Raw genomic sequence first — 4,139 nt, forward strand, 5'->3', positions numbered from 1 at the left:
CCTGAGCATCCTGAATCGCAAGGGGCCACAGGAGGCGGAGCCACAGGGCCCGGCTGTGCCTTCGGGTGGCGGCCGACGGCGCCGGGCAGAGGGGGCGCTCCTCATGAGGCCCATTATCTGCATTTGCAACGACCAGTGAGTGCACGGGTGGGCGCCACAGTCAGGAGAGGCCCCGGCGCCTGGAGGGAGGGAGCTGTCCTGTCCCCGTGTCCTAGGCTGAGGTGCCGACTCCGGGGTCCCTGGCCCTGCTGCCTCTCCTCAGGTTCGCACCGTCCCTGCGGCAGCTGAAACAGCAGGCCTTCCTGCTCCACTTCCCTCCGACTCTGCCCTCGAGGCTGGTGCAGCGACTCCAGGAGGTCGGCGGAGCCCAGGGAGCCGCGTGGCTGAGGGCAGGGTTGGGGGCGTGACCTCGTTCTGGCCCGTTTCCCTGCCCCTCGCCATGGAGCCCTGGTCACCCCCGGCAGGCTGGGGCATGCCATCGGGCCCTCCAGCAGCCCTCCTCCCCCAGGTCTCCCTGCGGCAGGGCATGAGGACTGACCCGGGGGTGCTGGCGGCCCTCTGCGAGAAAACTGACAATGACATCCGGGCCTGCATCAACACCCTGCAGGTGGGGGCCGGCAGGCACCGGGTGGGGTGGGGTGGGGTGGGGAGTCAGCCGCCTCTCACGCCCCCGCCCTGTGTCCAGTTCCTGTACAGTCGGGGCCAGCGGGAGGTGAGCGTGCGAGACGTGCAGGCCACGCGCGTGGGCCTCAAGGACCAGCGCAGAGGGCTCTTCTCAGTGTGGCAGGAGGTCTTCCAGCTGCCTCGAGCCCAGAGGTAGGTGGCGGCTACAGCCCTGGCCTGGACGCTCACAGTGCGCAGACGCCAGGACGCTGGCCCTGTGTGCAGACCAGCACGATCCTTGAGGCGGGGACTCATTGTCCTGAGCCTGTGGCTGCCTGGTCTGGTCTCCAGGGCCCTCCTCAGCCTTTTCCTGGCTTTTTCTCGCCACTGCAGCTTTGGTGGGTCAGCCAGGGAAACCTCCAGGGCCCCCTGTGGGAAGGACATCCCCGATGTGGGGCCTCCAGGGTGTCCCTCTCCAGGGCGCCCTTTGACCTAGCCCCTGCCCCAGCTGCACCCACATTTTTGCCACGTTTGGCCTAGGCTGTGGTCTCTGAGCTCCTGCCTCTCCACACCACGAGGCCTCCTGTAGGCAGGAGCAGCCGGCACGTCTCTGTCCTGACCTGGCATGGGACCCCAGGGGATGCTGGCCTGGTCATGCCGCAAGACGTGGGAGACGCGGGCCTGGGCCGGTGGGATGTGCTGCTCCTGGCCTGGACCCTGCGGGGTGACTTTCCCTGGGGTTCCCTAGCCCCAGAGGGTCAGGGCAGGGCTCCTCCCAGAGTGGGGCTCCTCCTCGGCTTGAGGAAGTTTTTCAGGGAGTTGAGGTCCGGGCGTGTCTTTGGCTGTCTTCCTGCTGAGAAGAATGAAGTGGGTGGCGGCGCTGATGGGGCCTTTGAGTTTCCCTGGGAGACGGTGCGGCTACCTCTGCTCTTACATGGGCCCATCCAGCTTCAGCACCCCATCTGCAGGCGCCGTGTGGGCCAGGATCCCGCCCTGCCTGCTGACACGCTCCTGCTGGGTGACGGGGACGCGGGCTCCCTGACCTCCGCCTCGCAGCGATTCTACCGTGTCCTGCATGCCGCCGCCTCTGCGGGCGAGCATGAGAAGGTGGTCCAGGTACCCGTCCTCCCCCAAAATCCCTGCCTGGGGGCTGCTTGTTCAGGACCTGGGCTGTGCCCCTGCCCCTGCCAACCCTACCGTGTGGACAGGGAGGCGCTTTGGGAGTGCTGAGAGAGCCAGGTTCGGGAGATGGGGTGCCAGGAGGCCTCTGAGGTGGGGAGCAGCAGCTAGGAGGGTGGGAGGGGCTGCAGGGCACGCGCTGGCAGGCAAGGAGGGAGGGGCGGCCATCTGACGAGGGGGGGAGGTCGCTCTGGTGGCTGCTTGGGACTGTCAGCGGGTTGGGGCGGAGCCTCTGTCCGATCGCGTGGCCTGGGGCTGTGGGGCTGGATTCTGGACTTAGGGTGCACGTGGGGTGGAGAGCAGGGCTTCTTGCCACCCTGCCCCCGGGAGTCTCTGCCTAAGCTGCCTGCCAACTCTAAGCAGCTTTGGATTAACAGCTGGGGATCCACAATCAATCCACAAATCCCAAAACTCAGGATGTGGAGGGGCAGCGTGGAGCAGCGGCGGGATAGACTCCCCCGCAGAACGGGTGGGGGCCGTGCGGTGTGGAGGGCAGCATGGATAGAGTCCCCCGAGGAACAGGGATAGGGACTCTGGTGGGCGGAGCTTCCTCAGGCGGTCTAAGGAGGGCCGAGTGAGGCTGGGCCTCTTTGGTTCCTGGAGCCCTCCTGGTGGGCAGTTCACCCCTTGTCTCAGTCTCTGTCAAGCTGGAGTGAGGATGCTCAGGGTGGACCCTCCTCCAGGCCTCATGGCCCCTTGCTGGTGTTGGCTGCTGCCCGATGCCCGGTCTTGTGGGGACCCTTGTGGAGGGTCCTTGGAGCCTTGTGGGGCAGGCTGCCTGCGGGCCGGAGGTGGAGGGTTTGCGGTGGTGTACTTTCCCTGGGAGGGGCAGGAGGGCAGGGGCGTGAGGGGCAGGAGCTCAGGGGTTGCTGGCTGCCTGCAGGGCCTGTTTGACAACTTCCTGCGCCTGCGGCTTCGAGACTCCAGCCTGGGCGCCGTGTGTGCGGCCCTCGACTGGCTGGCCTTCGATGACCTGCTGGCGGGGGCCGCTCACCACAGCCAGAGCTTCCAGCTGCTGCGCTACCCACCCTTCCTGCCCGTGGCCTTCCACGTGCTGTTTGCTTCCGGCCACACACCCAGGATCATCTTCCCCAGCAGCCAGCAGGAGGTGTGCTCGCCCCTGCGCCGCTCCTGCCCACCCCCGTGCTGCCCGTGCGGCTGCCCCTGGCCCCACCCACCGTTCCCCCAACCACCGTTCCCCTACTTGGCCCGGGAGGCCCCGGTGACCAGGCCTTGGCGCGCCCCCTGCCCCAGGCCCAGAACCGGATGAGCCAGATGAGGAACCTGATCCAGACACTGGTGTCCGGCATTGCACCAGCCATGCGCAGCCGGGCCACGCCCCAGGCCTTGCTCCTGGACGCCCTCTGCCTGCTCCTGGACATTCTTGCGCCCAAGCTCCGCCCCGTGAGTACCGGCCCCAGGGTGGGGGACTCCCCGCCTGCTGTCCTCCCGTCCCATGTGAGCACACAGCTGTACAGCCTGCTCAGCCCCCCGCCTGCTGCCCCCGGCCCCCAGGTGAGCACACAGCTGTACAGCACCCGAGAGAAGCAACAGCTGGCCAGCCTGGTGGGCACGATGCTCGCTTACAGCCTGACCTACCGCCAGGAGCGCACGCCCGACGGGCAGTACATCTACAGGCTGGAGCCGTGAGTCCCCCAGTGCCTGGGGCGGGGGCCTGGAGGTGCTCCAGGTGCCAGGGCCCGCATGGGGCCAGGAGTCTGAGAGCCCAGTCATGGTGTCTGGGGTGTCGGGCCCCAGCGTATCCTTCACTCCGATGTGACTGTGAAGGGGGCGTCACCTCCAGCCCCCTGAGATTGGCCCTGGGACCTGAGTTTTGCTGCAGAACTGCTCCCAACCTGAGTGCCCCACATGGAGCTGGAGCCGGGGCCCGAGAGTGACTGCGCTTTCCAAGGCTGTTTCCCGCTGTGGGATGGCCACAGGGGTGGCGGGTGTGAGGCACGGGGCAGTAGCCCCAGGGTCCTGCTGCCCCAGCAATGGCACCAAGGTGTAGGACACTAAGTCACTGTCGTGGCAGCCCTCGGCAGGTTTCATCATCCCACGTATACTTGCAGTTGGGGAAACTGAGGCTCGGGGCAGTTAAACTCGGCTGCTGTGGGGTTGGGGTACAGCGGCACCAGGACTCACCCCACATTCCCGCTCTGGCGTTGTGACTTTTGGGGTGGGCGGTTGGAGCGCCTGGCGGGTCTCTGGTCCTGGGCCTGGCCCCACTGACCTGCCCTGGTGCCCCCCGGCGCTGAGCAGGAACGTGGAGGAACTCTGCCGCTTCCCCGAGCTGCCTGCCCGCAAGCCCCTGACCTACCAGGCCAAGCAGCTCATCGCCCGCGAGATCGAGGTGG

At 67.2% G+C, this 4,139-nt stretch overlaps 1 protein-coding gene across 1 annotated transcript in view; it reads left to right on the top strand.

The window, feature by feature from the left end:
• Positions 1–4,139, top strand: part of CHTF18 (CTF18, chromosome transmission fidelity factor 18 homolog (S. cerevisiae)) — a 26,634-nt gene that overhangs the window by 17,558 nt on the left and 4,937 nt on the right. Inside the window, exons 10-18 of the mRNA XM_011962490.1 lie at positions 7–135; positions 263–356; positions 509–607; positions 686–816; positions 1,572–1,719; positions 2,666–2,890; positions 3,037–3,186; positions 3,298–3,428; positions 4,045–4,135. Coding sequence (XP_011817880.1) covers positions 7–135; positions 263–356; positions 509–607; positions 686–816; positions 1,572–1,719; positions 2,666–2,890; positions 3,037–3,186; positions 3,298–3,428; positions 4,045–4,135 — 1,198 coding nt within the window. The remainder of the gene's footprint in view (positions 1–6; positions 136–262; positions 357–508; positions 608–685; positions 817–1,571; positions 1,720–2,665; positions 2,891–3,036; positions 3,187–3,297; positions 3,429–4,044; positions 4,136–4,139) is intronic.

This window comes from Colobus angolensis, unplaced genomic scaffold (genome assembly GCF_000951035.1).
Source record: "Colobus angolensis palliatus isolate OR3802 unplaced genomic scaffold, Cang.pa_1.0 Scaffold59, whole genome shotgun sequence".
NCBI lineage: Eukaryota > Metazoa > Chordata > Mammalia > Primates > Cercopithecidae > Colobus > Colobus angolensis.